Below are 25,016 nucleotides of genomic sequence, written 5' to 3'. Positions count from 1 at the left end.
TAAGAGTGCAGAAAACCTGGTTTTGAGAACTGGGATGGTTTCAAATTCAAATAGAGACAACAGGGGCATAGATTGGTGTATGTATGTCACATTAATTAATAACAATATTTTGATGTTCTCTATATGCATGCTGCTATTTATTTTAGTAAAAAATATAGCAAATGCTATCAGAAGGAAGTGGGGTTTCAAGCTCTTAAACCTCCACTACAATCACCCATATAAAATATTTTATTTTATTTTTTCTTAATCTAAATAACTTGTGTTTCAATTCACAAATAAATAAATAAATATGGGCATTTTCATATACTTGTTATAAGAATAATTATATTTGTTGCGACAGCCAGGGTAACTGACTACTTACATGAGCCCTGGTTACATTGACTCTCACCTGCACAGTCCCGTGTGAGTAGTCGGTTACCGTGACTCCCACAATGAATAGCAGCACTCTTGTTATAAATTAATGAAAATCAGAATGTTTTTCCCTATTCTTGCACACCTCAACTCAACAAACCCTGAATGACCTGAAACCAAGACTCTCATGCGGTCATGGTAGGACCAATCCAACCTGTGATTTCCAACAAGTCTCAGAATTTTTAGAGTAAGTGCAGTTCTAATCAGAATGGAGACCACACTTTACTGATAACAATACTTTAAACCAGAATTGATTCCTTGATCAATCAAAATAGATTATGTAATAAGGTCATACCAATAAAAATATTACCTTTTTCTTTGTGCGAACAAGAACACTGAATCAGCATATTGGCCCACCAAATAGAAAACTTGTTAGTCATGATGATTTCTCCTAAAGTGCTTTCTAAGGAACCTGAACCACAAAAGAGAAATGGTTACTGCAGAATCCATAAAATGAGTCCTTTTAAATGTGTAATAGTTTTTTTTTTTCAAAGGTTCAAAAATAAAAAAATAAAAAATGAGCTACAGATTTTTGATTCAGGAAAGAGATAAAAAAGGCATGGGACAATGTTGGGCCATTACCAAAAACTCCACCATAACGTTCTCAATTTTATATTTGGAAGCATTCAAGAAATTCCAAAATTCTAATAATTCCCAATTCCAATAACTTTTTTGCATTGCCAACACTTTTAAAGGATGCTCTATCCCTCCTCCCCCTTCACAAAGCCCAGCTTCCCCAACCATAAGAACCTGAGGAGACACAGAGAGAGAGAGAAACACACAAACACACAGATGGCTGTAAACCTTTCTTCAAGTGACCATGTAGATGAGGACTACATAGACATGGAAATTAGTTCATACTCCCAATTCTACTGTCAGTCCATGAGTTCCCCTCCACACCCTCGAGAATTCGAGTTCCAAATGTTCTCAAGCTCTTCAGAGAGAGAAACCACAACTTCTCCAGCTGATGAGCTTTTCTACAAAGGAAAGCTCCTTCCTCTACACCTCCCACCCCGTTTACAAATGGTCGAAAAACTCCTACAGGCTTCCACCTCTTATGACCACAAAAAAGATGACTTTGAGGAATTTTTCAGTACTCCATTAACCACAACTACCACCAACACACCTACAAACAATACCCCATTTGAATCCTGCAATATCTCACCTTCTGAATCCTGCCAGGTTAGCAGAGAACTGAATCCATATGAGTATTTATTCGAGTATTCAACTGAAGCAAGTGGTTTCATTGGTGACAACCCGAAAAAGTCTTGGACCAGAAAGCTTAAGCTGATCAAGAAGTCTTCGCTTGGTTCAAAGCTTAAGGCTTCCGGAGCTTATTTTAAGTCCTTTTTCAGTAAATCTGGTTGCTCAGACGAGTCCTGCACATCAGCTGCGAGAAATTTAGACGAAGAATCAGTCTTAAATACCAAGGAGTTTCTAAACAAGGATATGAATATGACAAAGAAGGCTCCATTTGGGCAAATTCAGAAAGACACATACCAAATGCCAATTACTGTCACAAGGAGCTTCAACAAAGAGCAGATTGCTGCAGATGGCAGGGGTCGCCATAGGAGGTCGTTCTCTGGGGCAATCAAACGGCTTTCAACAGTCAAGTCTTCGTCGTCTTCATCTTCATCTGGATCTTCTTCATCTTCAAGCTCGAGTAATTCAAATGAGTTTCATGAGTTGCAGTTTTTCAAGAGAAGCGGCAGTGTGAAGTCAGATATCGAAAATTCAATTCAGGGAGCGATTGCTCATTGCAAAAGGTCTCAGCAGCAGCCACACTTGAGAAAGACAGCAAGTGAAGTCGGGTTTTACTCATTGTCAGCTTCGAAAATAGTCTGCGAGGATCAAGAAAGACCGGGACTTTGCAGGGGTTGAAGAACAAATTTTGATTGGTTTATAATGCGCTCCTTCTTCAATTTCATGATTTTATGAACTGGTCATCATTTCAGTGCAATATTAAGAGTTTTGTACGGCTGTTGTGTATTGTTAAAACACACCATCTTGTGGAAGTTTGTGAAAATACTGATAGAAGTTTCCATTTCTTAAACAAAATTAGTAGCAAGTACAACATGAAAGTTATTCTCAAAATAAATTTCAAAGTACAATTCAGGAAGAACTCTACAATTTCTGTTGATTAATGATTTTTATGTTTTGTCTACCTAATGGTCAGTAGTTGTTTCCAATTTCCTGATGACAGAAAAGAATAGTGTCATTTATTCAGAAAGCTACTTTGGGTATTATGCAAAAGAAAATTAACCTCGTAGTACAAAATTTCTTGTACTTGACAGATTTAATTGAAACTTCAATGAGCTGATAAAATCTCACTTCATTAATTTTGATTTTCAATGACATTTGGACTATTTAGTCTCTGCAGTTTCAAGAAAATAAAGTGCTTGATTAAGAGAAAAACAAGCAAATAAAGACCAAGTGAAAACAAAATTTATAATCCTTCCTATATCATGCCAATCATTTCAGGAAAATCTTCAATTTGCTGAAATAAATTCAGTTTGACTATAGAATTTATTACACTGTTCAAACCAAAGGATAACATAAGACAGATTGAGACTGTTAAAACTAAGCAATGCAATCGTATGGGAGTGATCTTCTGTCTGTTTTTTATTTTTGTTTTTACAGGTTTCTGAAGTATAACAACTCATCTCAGCCAATCTAAGTGGTTGTTGAAGATTTTCCTTTTAAATTCTCATTTATTTTTCATGTTTTCTTTGTTATTTTGGGGGGTGGGGGGCAGCTGTCCCACCCCTTCATGATAAAAATTTTAAGATGTAAAGCTTAAATTATTTTATTTTCCTATTTCTTTATCTCAGCCACCAAACAGGAAAGGAAATTCATAATATCTTCAACTAATGATTCACTACAGTTTAGCTCTGATGTGTGAGTGAGAGCATGTATTTACCTCCAAACTAAGGACCTACAACCCTGAAACACTGTAATATCCCAAATCCAAAGATGCCTCCTAAAGTCTCAAGAACATCCACTTAACTTTGATTAAAAATAAAAATTGATTGCAGACAACCCAAGGCCAATATTCAAACCATCACAGACTAATAATAATATTCATTACTTACTGTAAAGTGTAGTAATATATGAATTGACATGGTTAAGAACTGAACAATAAAATAGTTTCAAAGTACTACAGGTTAGGCAAAGATAAATATCATTAGTAAGTTCCTTCTAATCAATTGAAAATAGAAACAATCATGACTTTTATGCCAAAAAACCCACCTGTCTACCTCCAAACAGCATCCGACCTGCATGCATCAAATATGTTCATGCAGACAAACAGCCTTTCAGAAAGTTCATTTTTTTCACCTTTTGACTTTCAAGTGGGTGCAATGAACCTTAAACCAAGTAAACATGTCAGCCAGATATTTGACAAGATTAGATACACAGAGAAAGCAGTAAATAACTAATTTTGATTATGCCAAGCACTATGGGGTACTGACAAGCATATAACAAGAAACCCTTTTCCCCACCCAACATCAATAATTGTCTAGAGAATGAAAGAAGGAAAAAGCAGGCTTCACTTATCTGCTAGATTTTTAAACCATCTGTTATTATATCAATCTGTCCTCCTCCTGTTGTTCCAATTTAAAATGGCCATGAACAGAAGTGCATTAAAATGTAAATGGGTGAGTTATCAACCTGTCAGGCCTGTGAAAGATTACATAATAAGGTAAATTATAAACTTCAAGTACTTCAAGTCATTCTACTCATAATTGCAAATATCAATTTTCAGGCATAATGGTGCTAAGCTAGTGAACAAATATGGACTTTCCTAAGGTAAGTGAAGTACCGTGTGGGATACACAATACTTGGACATGGGTATGGGATATGTGTCCGACCCTTTTGGTTGGACATGCATCTGAAAGACATATTCAGTAATTCAATTTATTATATTATTGCTTCATAACGAGTGAAATGCCTATATTAAACACTATGTTACCTAAAGACATGATTTTACTCTCGAAATAAAATAAAAACATTAAATAATATGAATATTTAGCAATGTCCATGTGTCCTTTGTCTGAGGACTTGACATGTGCAACGCATGGATACATACTCACACCCGACACACGTACCCGAGTGCATGTAACATAGCTGAACAATACTTTATTTTACATGATTATCATATGATAGTGTTTTTAATTTTTATTTGCTTGCAGCAAAATAAAATGTCAACAAAACAACAGAATCTAGAGCACAAAATGGCTTTGCCATTCTTCATCTTTATTACTAAGATGACATTTATATATACATAAACACTCCGAAGAAACAACGATAGCAAGCATCTTCCCACCTGGGTTTAACATAGGAAATATGTTAATGTACCTAAGTAAAACAAAAAAAGAAGTGCAGTATATCTGCTACCAATAAAGAAATGGAGCCAGTGAACCATTCCAGGATGACAACATAGTTTCCATCTTATTTCCTTGCAGATGCATTTAGTTAATGTAAGTGGACTGCAGATTGCAACCTCATTAGGTGAGATGTTCGACCTTAGTTGGAGTGTCAGGTTTTGCCATTTTAGGTGGAGGAAAGAGTCTGCAGTACTTAAGTCCCTAATTAAATGGCAATGGCTTCAGGCACCTTCTGTTAGTGTAAAAGAATACTAGAACATTTCCTGTCGGAAAAGGTGTTCATGGCCAAATTGAACCTAGTATTTTGGTTTTCAGTATATAGATGTCTTTAGAAAGTTCAAATAGCAAAATACTGTTATGGGGGATCAAGCTCTGCTAAATATAACCTTTCCTTTATTTCTGGACATACGGGAAAACCCCACACAGTTTCTCTTTATAACCTGTTATGATGATTCATTAACAATTAAAAAACATGATGATCACAAGAATAATAGTCATGACCTTACCCAAAAAAAGAAAAATAGTTATGGACGTGAAGGAAAAGAAAAAAAATTCCTTAATATGGAGGTTCAGAATTTGTTTACATTCATAAAACTTCAGAAGGACATATAAATCTCCATTTTTCTTCTCTCTCTCCTTATTAGCTCAGCCAAACAGTGAAAAGAAAGATTATTCTCACCTACAGTTGGGGACACCTCCTCCACCCAAAAAAAAAAAAAGAAAGTGCAGCTAACTCAACCAATACATGCAACAATTATACAAGCAATAATAATACAACAATACCCTAGATTATTTTTCCACATATGCCTAAGAATCAATAAACCTAGAAAGCAAAAGAGGTTATAATATTTTCCCCTCAAAGCACTGTGCAGACTGTTGTCAAAAAGTATCTTCTGAAAAAAAGGAGAAAATATGTTTTCACCGCTTCTTGGGTGTGTGAAAAAGAGAGAACTAGAATTGTGCTTAAGGTCAATTTTGGAGTGAAAGAGAAGTCTAATGCCCAGCAAGGGGTGCATTTCCCTTGACTGGCAGCCCGCTATACAGCTAGCGGACTGTTGTCGGAGACTGCCCTAAACCCTCAAGCAGCAGGTGGGCTGAGGTCCCAAATCCCCTATATGAAGAAGTCTCGCTCTCTTGCAATAGTAATTGCTCCAAGACATTAATTTCAAAATCAGAATTCCCAATTGTCTAGCAAAATATCATAAAGATTTTTAGTTCCCTAGGTCACTCTATTACTTCAAGGTTTAACAATATTTAGGTTATTAACTATTCAAAGAAAATTGAAGATTTGAACCACGATTTCATCAAATCTCAATCTTTTTCATATTTAAAATCAAGAAAGATGTAAATAGCTCTTAGATTACTTCAGGCAACTAAAGCAGTTACCAGTAGAAATGCATCTTTTTACCTTTCCACTCAAAAACATATACTAGCAGTCTCCCACTATCAGATCTACCAAGTTAAGCCTCCAGTGAGAGTGCACAAAGTTTCATCAAGGCCATAGCAGATAATTTTGAAGAGCACATTTCATATATACTTGATAAATATAATGGTCCAGGAGATCTCTATATAACTAAAGTACAACCATCAATTAGGCTTAATCTACACCACCATTTGCAGTTGTGGTATTGGACTTGATGATATTGAACATTGAGAAAATTTTAATACTACCAGACAGAGTCCCTCTGCGAGCTATGAGTATCACTTGAGAAGACTTGAAACCTTTGAGCAAGTAGAATTCTTCACAATGCTGAAATATCCACTTCCGGGCATAGCTTCATATAACCATCCAGTGAAGTCTCTTGCTTGTGTTATTTATGTTTTCTTCCAAATTTGGCTCTGATATATTAACTTACCCACAAATTGCACAAACTGAACACAAGAATCTTCAACGCCTTCCACAGAATCTGGAACTTTCTGACCCTCTCTTATCTCTTTCCAACCCACTTTCAGGTCTTATGATTCTATACATGCAGCATTAAACAACAGGAAAGAAACCAGTGTTCCTCCCCCCTTTTTTCCTTCAGCAACAGACCTAACATCTAACTTACAATAGTCATCCAACTGCAGGGATTCATAAAATAAACCAAGGCATAAGATGCTACCGCTATGGAAGCATTGTTGTTTCTTAACAAATGTAGGGGTCTTTAAGTGCACCTAAATACCTTCAGTCTTATTACACACCCATCGTTCCATTCAATCCGCAACCCAGAAATCTGAAACTGAAGGCTAGGAATTATCACATCAAAGGGCATAAATCCGGTCGACTTCTGAGTTGGACTCGGAGTGATGCCACGAGGTGGATCCACTCCTTGCATGCCTCACCCTCTTCCTTCTCAATCGTGTCCTCTTTGACTTCACCACATAATAAGTCATGGTGCCAAGAACCCCAGCCATTATCACTGCCCCCACAACTGTAACCAAAATTGCAGCCCACTTGTGCCGCCGACCAACCACTATATAAGAGGAGGCTATAAATGACACCGACGTGCACACAGAGGCCAACCACATTAACTTGTTAATCACTCCAACTACCAGTGTTTCAGCTTTTGTTTCACCTCTAACTAATGTAATCTGAACTACAACAACAGCCAAGGATGTAAACAATGCAATGGCATTAAAGATGAAAAAGATTTTGAAAGAAGTATGGCTCACCACCACAGCCATCCCATTATCAAGATCCCCACCAGGCACAGTGAAAATAGCTGCAAAGGCAACTGTTGCAAAAAGCACAGCCACCACAGTCACCGAGTTGGTAGCATTGTTGATCCCTTCTCGGTGGAGTTTCCTCAGCTCTTTGGCAATTCCATAAACATTCTTGTTTGTCCTCTTGGTTTGCTCAAGCTGGATGTGGACATCTTTCTTGATTTGGGTCACAGTATTCCTCAATTCATCCCTTGGTTGGTTAAGGTCATTAGCTCTGACAGCACCAAAGCGATAAAGGCAGTCTTTTATACCTGAGGATTCTTCAGAGTAGGGAAGCTCTTCAGCTATATCAAGAGCTGTCTTGTGATCTCTGTTAGGCGCATTAACATTGGTGTCAGGGAGTCGTAACAACTCATTCACTATCTGCAAGGGAAAAGGTAAAAATAAATCAATACTTGGTAATGTAATTTTTATATTTGGAGTGTGTGTTTAAAAAGTTCAATCTAGATTCTTAGTCTATGAAAACTTGTGAAAAGGGAATAAAGGACAATCAGGTGGGATCACTTGAAGAATTAACCTACGAGAATTGAGGGGAGCAGAGAGACTGACTGAACACAGGAAACCTACCTTTTCTCTTTGGCAAGTTTAAGTCAACTTTATACAGCACCTATGCTGGTTGATATGAATTTCTTGTTAATTAACTATCAAGATTGTGTAGAAAATAGTGTACTGAAATTCAGTCATGGAAAATGAAGCTTAGAGACAAACGATGACAATTTGGTATATGGAAGCCATAAATTCACGTCTTTCAGAAAAATTAGATATAACTACTTTAAGCTCTTTTCAAACCTCCTGTTTGGAATAAATGGTGAAAAATATACTTATCCAGTTTAAAAATAAAAAGAAACCCCACACCACAGGAAGACGGAAAAACTAGTAATTCATTAAAAAGAAATAAATAAATTTATATCACTAGTTGTTTAGTACGGAGAAATTAGACTCTTGAACTTTGAAAAAATACATAATTAAAGCATGAAAATTCAGTAGCACCGAAATATACCTCTGCTCGCTTTTTCCTGGTGGCTACATGTAATGCTGTGCTACCATTTTTGTCTGGCAGCATGACAATAGCTGGATCAGCCTCAAGAAGCAATTTCACCACTTCACAGCTAACCCCTTTTACAGCCATATGCAGTGCAGTCTGTCCTTTCTTATCATTCCTTCTTGCCAATTGTGGATCTTTGTCTAGCAACGCCTTCACAATGTCTACATGTCCCCGTCTGGCAGCTAAATGCAAAGCGTTTTTCCCATTGGATCTAGAAATCTCCAACAAGTTACAATCCTTAGACAGCAGCTCATTAACCACAGATACATGCCCTTTGGAAGCTGCGGATATAAGAGGGGTCGCATTTGATGGTCCAATTGTGTTACTGAGCCCTGGGTCATAATCTAATAGCACCTTAACAATGTCTGCAACAAACGAACCAAATAAATGTACTGGCCTGGTTTTGTACAGAAAATATTCAACATAGGGCAGAAACATCTTTCAGTGAATAAAGCCTTGTGATATCTACATATTTGGTCATGCAGAAGATTAACATAGGAAGTTGAAGAAATATTAGCACTTTGGAATATAACTTTTTGCATTACAAAGTGCATGATTAAATAACTAAGCTCCAAAAGAGAATTTTGAACACCATGACCAAACTTCTAACATATTTTCTGCAGAAATAGACTCTCTTTGAATGATGCAAAAGCATTACACATCAGGATCTCATTTCAAATAAAATCAGGGGCAAAATCAATAAAATTGTATTTGGAAGAGGAACTAGTTGCAGTTGAGATGCCAATGTGGTGAGGTTGTTGCAGAAGGATATTCTGTCATCAATGATTCAGTGCAACTGCTTGCTACAACAGATGCTGATAATAATGAACATTTCACGAGAAAATCTTTATTTATTTATTTATTTATTTTTAATCTCAAAGGTATAGGCGAATTGAATAGTCATCAATATTTTTCTTTTAATTCTAAGAAAGACAAATCCCGAAAATTTAGTCAATAAATGACGAACTTCATTATACAGACGATAGACAGGGCCAAGGTAGTAATCTTGACGGAGAATAGTATGAGCTTTCAAAGAAAATTAATCGACAGACATATTGAAGGGATTTGACTGTTTATCTGAGCCCTCTTGCTGATCTTGTTGAGCTGCTACATAATGATGTTATTAGGGCAGCACTCTCTAGATCCTGTAATCCTTAGATGTGGTGAGATATACTCTCGGCTTGCAGCTTCAAGTAAGCCAGTTAGCCAATTTTCATGTTTGATCAAAACTGAGCTAAGATAGAATATGACCTCTCATGATTTGCAGCTTCGCAGAAACATGGGAAAGACGGAAACGTTTATTACAGTTTTGGACTGGTGATCATACAAGCCCTCGATTATTCCCAAAACAACAATTAGAAGCAACTTACCGGAAACCAAGTTGCTAAGCTGCTTGGAATTTACATTGGTTAGGCCAATCAAACACAAATATTTTGCTGAATTTTATTTAAGATATGGTTTCATTAGCAAGGCCACTTTATTTTCAGGTATTGCTAACCAGTTCATAACTAATAATTATTGGGAAGGCGGGGGAATCCCCTTTGGGTTTTCTCCAGTCGGATCCGACAAAATTTATGCCATAAAAAAAAAGAAAAGAACAACGGTCTGTGGAAAACAAACAAAACATACTGGCTAAACATGAACATTGAATGATTGAACAAATAAGATTAACCAATCTAGTGCAACCATAAATAATTGCCAACATGGTAACATATGTGTTCTTTTCCGCCTTTTAGTTGGATGAGTAGGTTAATGGATTGTTTTTTTGGTGGTTGGGGGGTGGGGGTGGAGGTTGGAATCCTTTAACCTCGAAACCCCCGCCAAGACTACTTTAAAATCCGCTCATCCTCTCCTCCATTAAATGTACAAACTGATGCTAAGGAGACCCTATTCCGAGCAGAAAACCCAATGCTTCATTTTCTTATTATAAACAGAGTTTTTAAACATAAATGCACCTAAAAGAGCCACACATGTATAAAACCAGCCAATGACTATGAGAAAATTATTCCAAAATAAGCAGGATTAAAACAGTGGAACGAATAACTGAACAAAGTTAAGATTATCACCATGGTGTCCTTGACTTGCAGCTATATGCAAAGGATCCATTTCACCCCCATTCTTTTTTGAGATACTTTCCTTACTTGAATACTTAAACAACTCTTTCACAATATCAAGATGACCCTTCTCTGCTGCAATGAACATTGGTGTCTCTCCCAATTCATTCACCTCATTGACAAGTGATGCTCGAATCTCTGCAACCTCAACATCAAAGTCCGCTCCACTCAGAGTCCTCAACATTTTTGAATCAATATCATCAAGAATCTGCTTCACTGCTGCTAGATCACCTCGCTGCACTGCCAAATGCAGGGCGGTGTCATTGTGCCGGCCAGTCACTTGCTTCACATACTTCTTCTTTCCGGCTTGATCAATCCGCTTGCCGGAATTCGATAATACCAGAGCAGGTGCAGTCGCGGATGATGGGGATGGAGATGGAGATGGCGATGGCGATGGCGATGCCTCGGCAAGAGGGTTTTGGCTCAGTCTGGGAGTCATCAATCCCTTCTCCAAATCTCTTTCTCCTCCTGCAGAATCATAAATCACGAATTAACATTCCCAGCTAAAACAAATTCCATTTGTTTCAACAGAAAAAAGCAAAAAAAAATTCTGTCAATTTTCCAATGAGAATTACATAGACCCTAATTTAATTCCTTTCTCGGGAATTTTTTTCTTAAAAGCATTTTTCCAAGAAAGTAAACAGAACCTCAGTACTGAAACAAATTACTGGATGTAAATAACAGATGAAACTGCTCGATTCCAAAGCTAAAAGTTGCTTTCCCTTGTTTGTTTGATTGTTTTAACAGAAAACAATATCACAGAAAATTTTCCAATGATTTTGTTTTTTCTATATCAGGTGTAGAACAAAATTTATTAACACTTAAGCAAGGAGAAACATAATCCCTATACACCAAGTCGTTTCTAGCAGAAAATTTCCAAGAAAATAAATGGAACCAAGTACAGGATGTAAAGAGCAGATACTAAATTGAAGGAAACAACCAAAACAGTGGAGACACTTGGTGTGTGTGAGAAAGAGAGCAAATTTTATAAGCATTGAGAAATATAGTCCCTATACAACAAGTCTTTCTAGCAGAAAATTTCCATGAAAATATTTTCCCAGAAAATAAATGGAACTAAGTATCAAATGTAAATAACATATATGAAATTGAAGAATCTATCAAAACAGTGGAGACTCTTAAGAGTGAATGAGTGTGTGTGTGTGTGAGAGAGAGAGAGAGAGTGCCTTCTTCCGTAGCTGAAGCCATGTTTGAGCAGAAAGAGACAAACGGCAAACCCTAGAAAATGAATTTTGAGGAGAGATTGAGAGACCCTGAGACTTATGGAAGTCTTTGGGTTTGTAGAAAAGTGGAGCGAGGGAAGGCACGTAGAAGGAAGATGACTTGACAAAGGACAACAAAGGAAACTGCAGAGAAGTGTCTGATGTTTGTTTGGCGCAGAATATTACCCATTCGGTTGAATTTTTTTGCAATTGTGCCCTTATGCTTTTTGTGTTTTACACAAGTTCACAAATATTCTATTTATTCTCATTCTAGAAAGTGGGGTGTATAAGTATAAAACAAATATTAATTAATTCTATGAGTCATGACATAAAAACCAAAATTACAAACAATCATTTGAGTCCCAAACATGGGTCCGCTAGCAGTCTAGCACCATTCCCAAATGGATAAAATTACAAATATAAAAACGTTAATCATAAGATAAATTTTTTAAAAATAATTAATAAATTACTTACATATATATTTGCAACAAATTGAGATAGGTTTGCTTTATTGGTTTTTAACTATGAAAACTAATTGAAATTGAAAAATTGTAAAAAAAAAAAATTCTACTTGATTTAATTTTTTAAAAACTGTTTTCTGAAAACTATTTACAGAGAATCATAAAAGATTATTATATGATAACAGTGTTCTGTTTTTTAAATTCTTAAAAATTATTTTTAAAATTATAAATCAAGCATGCCCAGTTCTCTAAAAACATATTATTTTTTTAACTAAGTTTTTAAAAAATAATTTTCAAAATAACAGTTTTTATAAGCAGACATCACTAAAATTTTCAGAATACAAAATTAAGTAGCCTTTTGAAAACTGTTCTCCAAAAACATCATTGAAACTTTTTCACCATTTTTTTTTTTTTTTTTTTAACATGATAGAAAAGCTTCTGACTTGTCTTCGCTTAGACCTCAAAATTCTCCCCGAATAATGACATGTGACCTAGTAGATATATGCAGTCGAATCATGTACATTTTTTCTTATTTTATTCACTTTAGACCTTGGAAGTCAGTATGGTACATAAAGAAGGATATTCTTTGATTTTGGGACAAATTTTACGAAATTTTCAATACTAGTATTTTTTTTTGTATCAAATACCCTTAATCTACTTTATTAAATCTCCGGCTATAAAAATTGATTACATTACACCATGTCTGTGATAAAAGGACAAAACTACCCTTCTGATATACCAAATCAGAAAAGCCAAAATAAGTATTTTACCAATTACTAAAATACCCTTGATGACATTTAAGTCACCAAAGCACCAAACGACCGCCTCTTGAGTCGTCTTCGGCTACGAGAGGCCCTTCCTCAATAAAGAACCTGCAACTCTACCTCATACACCAGACAGCGTTACTTTCAACATACTCGACGTGGGATCAATCATTGTTGGTTTGTTTAGCATCGGCTTTGGTTGCCTGTAATTGATCGGAGATTTCTCTCTAGACATAAATCTGCGCCGGAAGGCGGCGGCTTTGCCTCCTCTTGATGGCCCTCATCTCCATCTCCAACTATTGACAACTCCACATATCGGATGGCCGCAAGCCGTCCTTGTTGTTGATCGCGTTGCACCCACCACCAAAATCAACAATGCTAAACCCTGTGGAGTGGTACTCCAAGCTTCGGAACTGAAACCCATCTTCGAAAAAATATATATATATGCAGAAATGTAACTGTGTAAAATAAATGAAAAATCATGTAAGATATAACTTCAATATTTACTGCAGCAAACATATTAACTATAAATGATTAGGGAGAAAGAAACACTACTTGAGAATAAAAAAGATTCAAAATTAATTGCTTGTAATAAAATTTGCAAATTCAACTCATAACCATCACAATTAGCAGACAATGCAAACAATGGAAGAGCCAGCCAATCACCCAAAAGAAACCCTACATTCTTTAAGTGTCTGCCCGTCAATGATTAAGGCTGTTAATTACCAAATCTCGATTAACAGCCCAGTTTATATGTGTTAATTGTGGACAGAACCGGAAAGTTATTAACAACTCAGACTCCTCAACAGTAGCATATCACTTTACAAATCAGCTGGATTTACCAACTAGGACGCCATGAAGTTAGATCATCATTTTGCATACAATGACCACCAAGTCTGATTTATTCAGAGAAAAGAAAAACACATATTTAATGACAGCCAATGAGATGAACCAAATCACTTTGAAGAAGAAAGATTGCTCTGCGAATCCTCATTCTCGTTTACTAACTTCTCCTTCTCTGCAACTAATCCTTCTTCAGCTATAACTGTTTTCCCGCCGTCAACGCTCTGAGCTCCTGTTAATCTTGCCAAGATTACAAATGACATCCCTCCAAGAACATTATTCAACATTCTCAATATGATGACCGAGGTTTTAAATACTACAGGTGGAAGCCCCTTGGCAAGCAAAAACTCGATTCCATTCAACGTTTGGTATCTCAAGTTACTGCTTAGACCCATGTGCATTGCCCAACCCGTCATCTCTGATTACCGCTGCCGGAAATCCTTTGATCACGACGTCCTCACCGTCGGCGCAGCGATCTCGGCTCCTCTCCTTCACCTCCCTGGCCCACCTCTCCTTCACCTCCCTGGCCCACATCAACACACAAAACGCAGTCGTTTTGTACTTTGACAAAATACATATTTTGACTTTTTTAATTGATTTGGTATATCAAAAGCATGGTGCAATGTGATCAATTTTCATAGTGTGTAAGGGTTTAATAAGATAAGTTGAGAGTATTTGATACAAAAAGTGATAGTATTAGGAGTTTCATGAAATTTGCCTTTGATTTTGTGTCCAAACTTTACCCATATTGAACGACATAATTGTGCATGCAAAACGAGTTGCAATAATCTTTACAGTTTACACACATCAGATTCAAATACATGAATGAAGATAACATTTTTTAAGTCCATCCATTACGAACGCAACTCATTCAGGTATGCATTTTCATGTTAAACTCATTCAGATGTGCGTTTTGATATCACTCTCAGTAGGTATAACGATTTTGGCACGAGCAAATGATGATACATACGAGGAAGTATGTAAGTGGGGTCGGAGGCTGAAAAGTTCTACAATATCCCGAGGTACCATACCCCGTTCTCCAGTCCTGAGGTATTTTCGGGCATGTCAGGCCGGCATGCCACAACAGAAACTAACTGCTAGTCCAACAGAAGCGTTAATGAATTTTCCAAAAGTGTCAATTAACTTCAATTCATCAGAATATTAGTAGTGACATCCAGAATAGAAATCTATAAAAGAACATTTCATTCTAGGAAATAAAAAAGGTGATGCTTCCTCTGAAGTTTCACTAGCAACAAAAATCAAAGAAAAACACTCAAAATTCGAGGTCCATCAGAATAATAGTAAATGTAAACAGAACTCCAGATTCATCAATGGAGTGAGTTTTGCGGACAGTACCAAAAGACCCTCCATAATAGATCCTACCCTACACTTTAATAGCATATTTCCTCATTGGGAAGTACATCTCTTTCTTCTTCTCCCGCTCAGTTTTCAGAGACAACTGCACAAACAAAGCAACAACACAAATTTAGAAAGAATCCACACCTAAACAAAGCACCTTAAAAATCATATTTACAGGCATAAGCACCAACTAGCTGCAGGTTCAAACTACAGCCATTTTCCAATTACAACATGCAATGCGACGTGAAGTTTAGGAAAAATTCCATACTACATCTTAAAGACAAAAAACCAAGACAACCAGTGCAAAATAGAATTAAAAACCTCATAGGGTTAAAAAGGAGAAGAAAGAAGTGGCATTGCTAATTCTTTGTAAATGTTTACTTAACATACATAAGACACTAGCAGAAACCCAATGTTTAGGTCTCGCAAACTTAAAGCACCATTGAACTAAATATCAGCAAACTGACTGGGACTATGAAGTACCATCAGCAACAGCAGGAAACAATGACAATTGATAATTCGAGTTAGCCTCAAGTTATGCATAACATAAGGGACTAATTGAGGGAGAGATGAGATCTAATATCGAACAACTCACTGGCATATGGTAACACCATACTTGTAACCAGCAGAAGCCCTTAAAGGCTCATTGATCTTAAAAAAATGCACTACTGCAAAGTGTTAAAAAGAACAAGGATCACAATAGTTTCAGATATCTTTTCAACATAGCAACCTGAGTAATTTTATAGAAAAAATTTATCTCCACTTTCATCACATAAACTATAGATATAAATTTCCCGTCCACACTTCCAAATTTCTATATATTCTTTTTTTTAAATTCCAATACCATTATTGAAAACAACACTCAATTGGAAGTATTTTCAAAACCATGTGTAATTAATCAGTATTTATTTAATTAATTTATTTCCACTGTTTTAGCATAAAAATATTTCATATTCCATAAGCTACCAAAGGGACATACATAACTAATGTTGTTAAAAATATACATTTTTCTTGTTCTCGAGGAAATTTTGGGAAAAAATAATAATTTTTGATAATTTTAAAAGCTAATCTTATTATGAAAAAAGGACTTGTAAATGCACACAAAGCGAATTAATGAAAAAAACACTGTTTTGGCAGATTTCGAATGATGGCGAGTTCCATATTTAAGTTTGCATGTTTACCAACCTTTTCTTCAACAATCAAAGAGAAATTTTCTGATATAAAAAATTATCGATTTGTTTAAAGAGAAATTGAATTTCAAATTCTTTTTATAATATTGCAATGTGTGAAAATGTGGCCCTAGAAATTGGAATTTATGAGACCATGTCACGGAAACTTTCAAATAACAACACTAGTTAGCATAATTTGAAAAAGAAACCAGACACAATATAAATCATAACTAGAAAAGGATACAATGAACAGGAACAAAAATAGAAGAACCACATAAATAAAATCATACTTGATGCTTGGTAAGACGCCTGCGAATAGCCCTGGTTTTCTTGGGACGCAGATCAAGGGGCAAGTACTTCTTGTTCTTGTAAGCTTCCCTCAAAGCAGCCTTCTGTTTCTGTGAGATCACAGTCAACACCTGTGCAATTGACAACCTCACCACTTTTCTGCATTCAAACAAGCGAAAAATTCATACCCAGGTCATACAAGGGAAAAACAAAACTCAAAGGTTATCTAAACAGACCATAAAGAGTTTGAGATCCACAGACAGATAAAAAAGCATCACAAAACCAATGAACCAACGAGGATGTGTTTGATACAACCAACAACACAGCTAAATCATGCACGATCACATAAGCACAAAACATACCAGATAGAGAAACAGATAACAAACCCATAAGCAGGTTGAAACCCAGAAGCATATGAATAGAATATAGGCACCAATATCACTGATTATCAACTCAAAAAGGTAAACCAGGTATAATCAGACAACATTTATATATATATAATATCATTTACGTATATGTATAAACACAAATCTAAATCTCTGTATGAAGGTACTAAAAACTCAGGATGAGAGTTATCGCAAACTATATGGGTCAGCCGAGAACTAATAGCAGATAAACACCCATAAATTTCTAGATGAATCAACAAGTAACTAAGACATACCAATATGAATACATGTATACACACATATTGAGAGGGAGATAAAGGTTGAAAGCGAAGAGCACAAAAACAGCAAGAAAACGATATACATCAATTCGACACAGCTAAATGAGATCTACACACACTCATATATATATAGAGAGAGAGAGGGAGAGAAAGAGTACATCTTGGAGAGCTTGTTAGGAGCACCGCCGGTGACTTTGGCGACCCGGAGAAGGGCGAGCTCGGCTTTGAGATCCTTCAACTGGCTCAACAACTCAGTTTTGGATTTGTTTCTCAGCTCGTGAACCTTGATCCTCGCTATTCATCATTCGTTGCATCCAATTCATAGATCACACAACAAACAGATATCAACAATTGCATCATATACACATATTACATTCGAAACAAGAACTCATAAGACACCAAAATCAGAAGATTCGAAAGTTCGTGTCTTACCCATTTCGGTGTCTAAGGAAAGCTAACGAAGGCTGCTCTTTGCTCTCTTCGAAACCCTAAAAAATGGGGAGGTTGACCTTTCGTCACAAAATATATAAACGTCGGGCTGTAAACTTGGTTGGGCTGGATTGAGTTCCGCATTTGGGCCATAATATATCTCAAAGTTCGAGCGGGTGTGCAAAGTGGGCCCGGGCGGCAAAGCCCAAAGTTTTTAGTCCATTATCATTTATAATTTTAGCTTTTTTCCTGCTTCTATATATATATATATATATATATATTTTTTTTTTTTTGGGGAAACTAAAGACACAGGATTTGAAAACGGACACACCCGCTTGTGGCCCATTCCCGCTCTCCACTTCAAGATCTTCTCGGATACAGCTCTCTTAAAACTCTGTCAAAACCCTGTCATACACTTTTGCTAAGTTTATTTGCTTATTTCTTCATTCTTGAACTAATCAATAATGTCTTCCAATGTAATTTTTGTATTTTAGTTTATTTTTTTATTCTAATCACTATTATCTTAAAATGTTTTTTTACATTTTTTTTTTGTAAAATTAGATTGTTGATGGCTTCACCATGGAGTTATGTTGGCCTGTCCAATTATCATTGCTACAATGATTTTAAGTTATTAAATAGTACTCCATAAAATAATTAAAGAAAAATTACTATTAATCCTTAAATAAAAAAATAGAAATATTCATTGGTACTCCCAGAGTCCTAGGATCACACAAACATCCAAAATAGAAGCCATTCCATATCAGGTGAATCCACATGCTTACTATCTATAGAGAGAGGTTGTGGACCATTGGTAGCTAATTAAAGTTCCAACAATAGTAACCAGTTCAAATGTTCTTAGTTTCATGCCTCTTTTTTCTTTTCTTTTCTTTCTTTTATTTATTTTTTAAATTTTTTTTTTTTTTGGTATATCAAGCAACCTACTACTACAATATTAACCACCCCACCTCAACCAAACTTATAATTTTCCCTATACTCACAAATATATATTATATCTATAAATGAACAAACTAGTATACAAAACCACTTGCATTTTATATCTTCACGGAGGTGTCCAAGCTCTCTACCATGCCAACCATAGCCTGGTTCCTCTTGTTCTTCACCAGCATCAATCAATCATTTTCAGCTAGAACCCTTGGTGATCATCCATCCCCAACTCACCACCACCGCCGCGACCATGTCCATCATCCAATCACCTTCTACATGCAAGATGTGGTTAGGGAGTCTCACCCCTCCCTGATACCAGCAGCAACAAAGGTCAATAGTCTTCTTCCCTTCTCCAAACCACTAGGCCTCTTCCCTCCCTATGGAGGCATCCCTCTGACTGATCCTAACCCTACTGTATCCGCATCCGGATTTTCAACACAAACCCTTGATTTGCAGGGAATCAGTATATCTTTTCCTGCTATCTCAACTCTTCAAGAATTGGAGTTTGGGACAGTAACTGGAATTGACTCGGAATTGTTTGAGGGTTCTGTGTTTGGCTCGCGGTTACTAGGGAAAGCACAGGGGATGTATGTTGCAAGCTCAGAAGATGGAAGTAGTCATATGATGGCAATGACAACAACTTATGCTGAAAGTGAGTACAAGGATGCCTTGAGATTTTTTGGGGTGCACCGTGCAGATGTTGCCGAGTCACATGTTGCAGTCATTGGTGGTACTGGGAAGTATCAAAATGCAAATGGCTATGCGACGATTAGGACTGTGAATGTGAGCTCTACTGCTGCTGGAAAAGAAAGTGAAGGAGCCAACAAGCTGCTTCATTTCAATGTTTATCTTGGTTGATAGCCCTCCCACCTGCCAGATGACATATTAATCATAATTAACATTGTAGCTTGTAATTTCTTCTTTTTGTTTTTCAATTAAATAATCTCAAGAAAATATTTTCGAATATTAAGAATTTCAATTATAACGAACATGATAATCAACTATGTTACATGATATGAAATAGTTATGTGAATTCCAACTTAATGTAACTTAACAACCAAAATAAAAGAAAAGAAAAAAGACTAAAGAATCTATTTATAGATTCCCAAAACCGATGTAGCAACAGTTTGAAGAACAGGACACTTGCACAAATACCACAAGAAATATATTTGAATATCCTTTCAAATTTTACAAAAAATATACTGGGATGATTTCATCCTCCTTTGACATGTGAATAATATGAATTAGACAGACAAAAAAAGTAATATCTACAATTTTTTGAAACAAATTGAACCAGATATAGGAATAATGGAGAAGAATATAAACTCACAGAAACTCATATTGAATGTTGAAAGCAAATCATGTTTTATATATCTCAAGTGAGATGATTCATTCACTAAAGCAGATCAAGTATGTTCCATAAAACCCGAAATTCTGATGATTTCAATTACATGTGATGACAATGATTTATAAATTAAACAGCAATGCAGGTAAACTCTGGTCATTCAAAATGAATAAGAAACCTGTCCTGCTGGAAAAATAATATGGAAATTAGAAAATAAATTTTGTTATAAGAAACATTTATTGGGTATTAGGCCTTTCAAGTTGAGTAGTTTGGGGGTTTACAGTGTAATTGAAGCTGTGTGCATATAAACTCTTCAATCATATATGCCACGAGGTTAGATTATGAGGTTTCATCACTCTGTTGGGTTCATTAAGAGAATAATAATAATAAAAAGAACTACTTTGCTTTTAAGTGGTAAAAGAAACCTTTATGAAGCTTTCTCTATCCTATCTCTATTTCACTCATTCTATGAGAACTACTATATGGTTATATTATGCCAAACCTGAAATAAGGAGGTGGGCTTCTTCTATTTTGAGGCAGCAAGCAGAACAAAGTTTTCAATTATCATTAAGGCTGCTTCTAGTTGTGCAAAATTGAAGTTAATTTGCAGTGCTAATTCTGTGAAATTCGAATGCTTTTTAATGTGGAAATGTTTGGCTTTGTGGAACTCAAATTCAATTTTAGATCCATCGAGCATATGTTATATGAAACAATCTAACAGTTGAATTAAAAATATATACATCTGGCAAAGATTATTAATTCAGTTTTTCCCTTTCTATGGTAATGTATACTTCCAGTTTTGCTTCCTTATTTTTCTTCTATAGTATACTTATGGCTAAACATTGAAATGGTACAAGTGTCCTTGTGTTGTGTGGTAGCACATTGACTGGTTCTTTGATGGTTTAAATTCCAGAAAAGCGTCAACCATATGTTTTCAAGGCAGATTTCAATTCGTTAGGAGAATTTCTAAATCGTGTCGTGAAAGTAAATAAATAAATAAAATGCACTTATGGCAGGTATTCACGAAACTTTAAGGTTCTAGCCAACAAAACCATACTTCCAACATCTTTTGTGTAGTAGTTTGATATTCCCAACTAGAACATACCTTATCAAATGAGGCCATGTACCAACTCCATCCCATCAACTCCAACTCTCATTGCATACTGCTCAAACTATTTATACACATTCAGGCTCCACTCGAATCTGCAACAAGATCACCATCTCACAGCTGACCTTCTCACTTCTCTTCTCAACGCCCCTCTTCACAAAACCAAAATGCCCAAAACTCCTGTGCTTATCTCCAAAACACTCAAGGCCACCATCTATCTCCTGTTGCTTGCCATCACCCTCAAATGTGCCAACTCAGCCCGGATCCTTGACGAAGTGGAACCACAACCTCCGATCGAAGCAGATGCCCCTGATGCATCCGATCCGATGGCAACAGATGTCTCTGATGTGACACCTGTGGTGAACCCTGCCACCCCATTACCAAGTGGACAAATTCCAGCCAATGCAGGTGCTGTGGCACCAGTAGCTGGCCCTTCCACCACGTCACCAAGTGGACCAGCCCCAGTTGTGCTGCCTAGCACCACGGTGGCTCCTACTGCTGATGTGCCCGATGCCGTGACAACGGCGCCGGTGGCAACCCCTACCACCACATCAGCTGGTGGGACTGCTACGGTTGCCACCAGTAGTGCCGCTGTCACTCCTACTGTTGATGTGCCTGATACCGTAGCAGCACCTGCAGCTGCTGTGGTGCCAGTGGCAACTCCTGCTGCTGCATCAGCTGGTGGGACAGCTACAGTTGCTGCTGCATCAGCAAATCCGGACCCACAACACCCTGCATTGTCCTTCTTCATGCATGATATCCTAGGTGGATCACACCCATCAGGCAAGGTGGTCACCGGGATTGTGGCCAACTCTGATCTCAACGGCACTCCTTTCTCCAAACCCAGCAGTCAAGTCCTCCCAACCAATGGTGGTGTCCCACTGGTAAATGGTGCTAATGGCATCATCAACAGTAACAATGCCCCATTCCTCATAGGCCTCAATGGTTCACCAACCTCCATACAAAACAATGGTAACAACAATGTACCCGTGGGTGGCAACTTACCATTTGTCACAGCCGGTCAACTTCCAGCTGGCACAACCCTTCAACAGATCATCTTTGGTTCAATCACTGTGGTTGACAACGAATTAACCGAAGGGCACGAGCTAGGATCCTCTGTGCTTGGTAAAGCACAAGGATTCTACTTGTCAAGCTCATTGGATGGTAGCAGCCACACGATCATCCTAACAGCATTGTTCCATGGTGGTGATCATGAGGTAGACGACACCATTAGTTTCTTTGGGGTCCATCGCACGGCCTCACACGTGTCACATCTTGTTGTGATTGGTGGAACTGGCAAGTATGAGAATTCAAAAGGGCATGCCACCATTGAGACAATTCGTCATGAAGATCAGCACACCACAGATGGTGTGGAAACAATCACCCAGTTCAATGTTTATCTCACCCTCTAGAGAGTTACCTTTTGAAAGGGAATTTCAATTATAATGTACTTGATAATTGCCGATGTTACATGATATCAACTTCAATAATTAAGCCTATATATGCTACTTTTTGTGTAAAAGTAAAATTGGCTTTTCCAATTTTCATAAATTTCATAACAGACAGTTTTTTAAAATTTACGTAAGTTATAACAAACAGATTGATTCAGCGAGAACTAGAAAGAAATCAACCAAAGAAGAAAAAAATGAGTAAAGAATGTACTCTTCGATTTCCTATATTGATGTAACCCCAGTTTGAAGGATAAGATGCCTGCACAAATACTGCAAGAAACATATTAGAATGTTCTTTCAAATGACACAAAAATTATTGACCCTTGACATGTGAAGGTTGCATATATTTGACACAGTCACACACCTTCTATGAATTAGACAGATGCAAAAAAGCAACTACAATATTTAGGAAATAATTCAATCATATATTGAATGTTGAAACTCGTACTGAATGTTGAAAGCAAATCAAGTATGTTCCATGAATCCCAGTGTGATGATTAATTCGGGAAAGCAAATCAAGTATGTTCAATAAAACCCAAGTCTGATGATTTTACATGTAATGCAGGTAATCATTCAAAATGAATAAGAAAATTATTCCGCTGAAAAATTAGATCTGGCACATTATAATGACATGGAAATTAAATTGTGTCAGAAGAAACATTTGTTGGCTATCTTTCAATTTGAGAAGTTCCATGGTTTATCCTGAAAGGGGTTTAAAACTCTAACATGCTTGGTCCAGTTTCAAGATGCACTTATTAAACAGAAAGCACTTGATGATGCAATTGAAGTTCTGTGCATATGTACTCTTCAGTCATATATGCTATGAATATTTTATGTAAATTATAATTAATATAATGATTTTAACACTTCTAGTACAAACAGGGCAAAATTACACTAAACCCCCTTTAAATACTCAAATTTCAAGGAAAACACCATTGAATTTTTTTTTTTTTTTTTTTTTTTTTTTTTTTTTTTGTGGCAAATAACCCATCAAATTTTCAAAAGCTTCCAAACTACACCCTTGGATTGGGCACCTATACAATTTCGTTAATTTGTTGATTTTATAATTTTGCCCTAAAAAATACCAAACCCCCAAAACCAATCCAACAAATGGTATTGTATTCTTTGGAACTAATAATTGCTTTTTCTGTTTTTCACACTTCTTCAAATGATCAACCTACTAAGGCTCTGTACATCTGACCATCAAACTAAGCAATGGCGAGAGCCTTGTGGACAGGAGGTTTGCCCTTTTTTTAGAAGCCCGCAAATCATTTTGGGTAAAAAAATAACTTCCTACTTGCAACAAGATAATTGACAAAAAGAGCTTCTTCTTCTCTTTTTTCTCTCTCTTCAAAACCTCCACAAATCTTAAGGCTACTCCATAATCATTTTTAAGTGCCAGAGTCAATTTCCGTAATATATCTCTGTCCTTTCAAAATTACCAGTTCATTAACTAACTCTCAAGTAGAAAATCATAATCGTTATATGTGTGGTATTGTGTGAAATCTGAGAAAGCAAATGAATGTACAATATAAAAAGTTATACCTTGCAGAGGGATGTCACTATATGAAGAATGACACAATTGGCTAACATAGTGAGCAAATACCCAACACTCGCCAATATGAACGCAAAGGGATAGTCTTTGGAGATCAAATCCCATTCGAATGGCTCAGGAAGTCTATCAGAGCCAAACCCACGAACACTCCACAAGGGAACTGTGTCCCCAATAGAATAAACCCTACAGTTTCATTTCACCAAGAACGGCGAAACCCCAGCTGTAAATGTAACACCAAATAAGAATCAGACACCAAATTTTGACGAGAATTAGGGACTTGGATCTCAGGCCTGGCACTATGCTGGTGGTGGGTCGGCGTCGCCGCCGTGCGCGGAGGCTGCGAGGAGGAGAGAGGGAGGCATCGTGGATACTGAAGAAGAAAAGGGAATGCATTTGAAGTTTCTGAAGGATTGTTTTGATTTTTTTTTTTCGAAATTTAGATTGTTTTGTGGATGCTTATGGGCCTCTTAACACTAGTTTTCCACACACACAGAAGGGTCCGTCTTCAACATAGAAACTTCACTAAGGGGTACTTTAGGTAATTTATAAAGATAAAATTATATAATCACAACAAAAATTAACAAAATTGGACAGTCGTCCAGTTAGTTTGGCACCTTTTGTAAAGTTGGAGTAGTTTACAGTTCATGTCTCAGGAAAAAAAGACATACATATATATCAATATATGTGTGTGTAAATAAGATAAAGAAATTGGCATTGAAAGGTATGAGAGTTTGTAGAAACGATGAACATTTAG

General features: G+C 36.6%; 5 protein-coding genes across 5 annotated transcripts; 3 read left to right on the top strand and 2 right to left on the bottom strand.

The window, feature by feature from the left end:
- The first annotated feature begins 936 nt into the window (after positions 1-936).
- On the top strand, positions 937-2,656 carry LOC132271002 (probable membrane-associated kinase regulator 4). The gene has a single exon (XM_059772220.1). It carries the CDS (start codon positions 1,108-1,110, stop codon positions 2,290-2,292), a length of 1,185 nt encoding a protein of 394 aa, XP_059628203.1. The 5' UTR covers positions 937-1,107; the 3' UTR covers positions 2,293-2,656.
- Positions 2,657-6,304: 3,648 nt separating this feature from the next.
- LOC132271001 (ankyrin repeat-containing protein ITN1-like) lies at positions 6,305-12,035 on the bottom strand. The gene is made up of 4 exons (XM_059772219.1): positions 11,846-12,035; positions 10,614-11,129; positions 8,503-8,912; positions 6,305-7,865 (listed from the first exon to the last, which is right to left on the bottom strand). The coding sequence occupies exons 1-4, from the start codon at positions 11,865-11,867 to the stop codon at positions 7,041-7,043; spliced, it is 1,773 nt and encodes a 590-aa protein (XP_059628202.1). The 5' UTR covers positions 11,868-12,035; the 3' UTR covers positions 6,305-7,040.
- A 3,096-nt stretch (positions 12,036-15,131) lies between these two features.
- LOC132271000 (large ribosomal subunit protein uL29-like) lies at positions 15,132-17,962 on the bottom strand. Its single transcript, XM_059772218.1, has 4 exons — positions 17,862-17,962; positions 17,588-17,723; positions 16,768-16,924; positions 15,132-15,408 (listed from the first exon to the last, which is right to left on the bottom strand). The coding sequence occupies exons 1-4, from the start codon at positions 17,863-17,865 to the stop codon at positions 15,334-15,336; spliced, it is 372 nt and encodes a 123-aa protein (XP_059628201.1). The 5' UTR covers positions 17,866-17,962; the 3' UTR covers positions 15,132-15,333.
- A 982-nt stretch (positions 17,963-18,944) lies between these two features.
- Positions 18,945-19,661, top strand: LOC132269950 (dirigent protein 25-like). Its single transcript, XM_059771175.1, has one exon. It carries the CDS (start codon positions 18,945-18,947, stop codon positions 19,659-19,661), a length of 717 nt encoding a protein of 238 aa, XP_059627158.1.
- A 1,596-nt stretch (positions 19,662-21,257) lies between these two features.
- On the top strand, positions 21,258-22,668 carry LOC132269949 (dirigent protein 24-like). The gene has a single exon (XM_059771174.1). It carries the CDS (start codon positions 21,262-21,264, stop codon positions 22,666-22,668), a length of 1,407 nt encoding a protein of 468 aa, XP_059627157.1. The 5' UTR covers positions 21,258-21,261.
- Positions 22,669-25,016: the final 2,348 nt, after the last annotated feature.

Source organism: Cornus florida, unplaced genomic scaffold (genome assembly GCF_030987335.1).
Source record: "Cornus florida cultivar Cherokee Brave unplaced genomic scaffold, ASM3098733v1 CherokeeBrave_3.0.0_Hap2_Chr08, whole genome shotgun sequence".
Taxonomy (NCBI): domain Eukaryota; kingdom Viridiplantae; phylum Streptophyta; class Magnoliopsida; order Cornales; family Cornaceae; genus Cornus; species Cornus florida.
This window is presented reverse-complemented; position numbering and strand designations above follow the sequence as displayed.